Raw genomic sequence first — 1,167 nt, 5'->3', positions numbered from 1 at the left:
TCCATCCATATATTAATATCATTTTCCATATCTCAATTACAAAAAACCTCCTCTCTCCGTCATCTTCGTCATAAATACTTATAAGTTGCTTAATCAAGTCTTTTTTTTTGCATCAGAATCCAGCAAAACTCAGATCATGAAATCTAAAGTTAGCGGCCAAAACAGTTTTCTGAGAGTCATCACAATTCCCTATCGGGTTCTATGCAAAGCCCGGGATTTCTACGTCAGAAGCATTACAGATTGCTCTGTCATGGCCAATTATCGTCCCACGAACATGCGTGGCCTGTCAAAGAGCTATAGCGTCAGATCATCCTTGTCGTCGGAAAGTGAGGATTTCAGGGAGCTTGTTCGGGCTTCATCAAACCGGAGAACTGACCTGGATTTGGAGTTGTACCTGCAACAACAGAAGAAAGTCGGGATGCCGAGGAGTAGCAGCGTGGCCATGGGGAGTATCGATGAAGATCGGCCGTGTTGTTACTTTGGAGAAATGAATGTGAATTCGAAGAGGGAATACAAGTATCCCAGAAGCAGAAGCCACGCTGTGGCAACGACATCATCCAGCCTTTTGATTTAAATATTTGTATAGGTTTTTAATTATTTATTTTTTTATTGTTACTCGGAAAATGGAGTTTGGACCTTTGGTTGATTAATTTCTTATTTAAATTGTATTTTACAAATAAATAGTATTTGTTCGAGATGATCTCAGACGCTACATTATAAAGTTGCTAAAGCTAGGGATAAATTAGAAAAACAGAAAAATAAAAATATCGTACCACACCAAGCAATTTATTCAACATTGAGCTAGACAGCTCACTCAGCGCCTCTCCAGCACCTTGTTGGTTCACACTGTTGGAAAATAAGGGATTGGAGAAGAAACAACAACAAAAATATAGAAACAAAATAAATAGAAATCACGAAATACGTTAAGAATGAATTTGAAGTTTGAACACGGGATCGTTGTCCTCAAACTATATTTACACCCTCTCGAGATTGAATGAGATGTTTAAGGGTTTTGGCAAATGGTTTGTAGGATTATATCAAGCCTTGTAAATGATTTAACACCAAAGCACAAGTGCAATTCACTAAAACTTTAAGAACACAAAAGAAGATCTTGAATATGAATGTAAATCAATAGTTTGATTCAATATGGAATGATATATGGATCTC

The 1,167-nt window shown here is 37.2% G+C and overlaps 1 protein-coding gene across 1 annotated transcript; it reads left to right on the top strand.

The window, feature by feature from the left end:
- The first annotated feature begins 32 nt into the window (after nt 1-32).
- On the top strand, nt 33-650 carry LOC111386524. The gene has a single exon (XM_023010986.1). The coding sequence runs from the start codon at nt 137-139 to the stop codon at nt 572-574; it is 438 nt and encodes a 145-aa protein (XP_022866754.1). The 5' UTR covers nt 33-136; the 3' UTR covers nt 575-650.
- Nucleotides 651-1,167: the final 517 nt, after the last annotated feature.

Source organism: Olea europaea, unplaced genomic scaffold (assembly GCF_002742605.1).
Source record: "Olea europaea var. sylvestris unplaced genomic scaffold, O_europaea_v1 scaffold35911, whole genome shotgun sequence".
NCBI classification, from domain to species: Eukaryota; Viridiplantae; Streptophyta; class Magnoliopsida; order Lamiales; family Oleaceae; genus Olea; species Olea europaea.
This window is presented reverse-complemented; position numbering and strand designations above follow the sequence as displayed.

Excerpts from the sequence above, each read along its gene's own strand:
- LOC111386524 (XM_023010986.1), top strand. The coding sequence starts at position 137 with ATGAAATCTAAAGTTAGCGGCCAAAACAGTTTTCTGAGAGTCATCACA.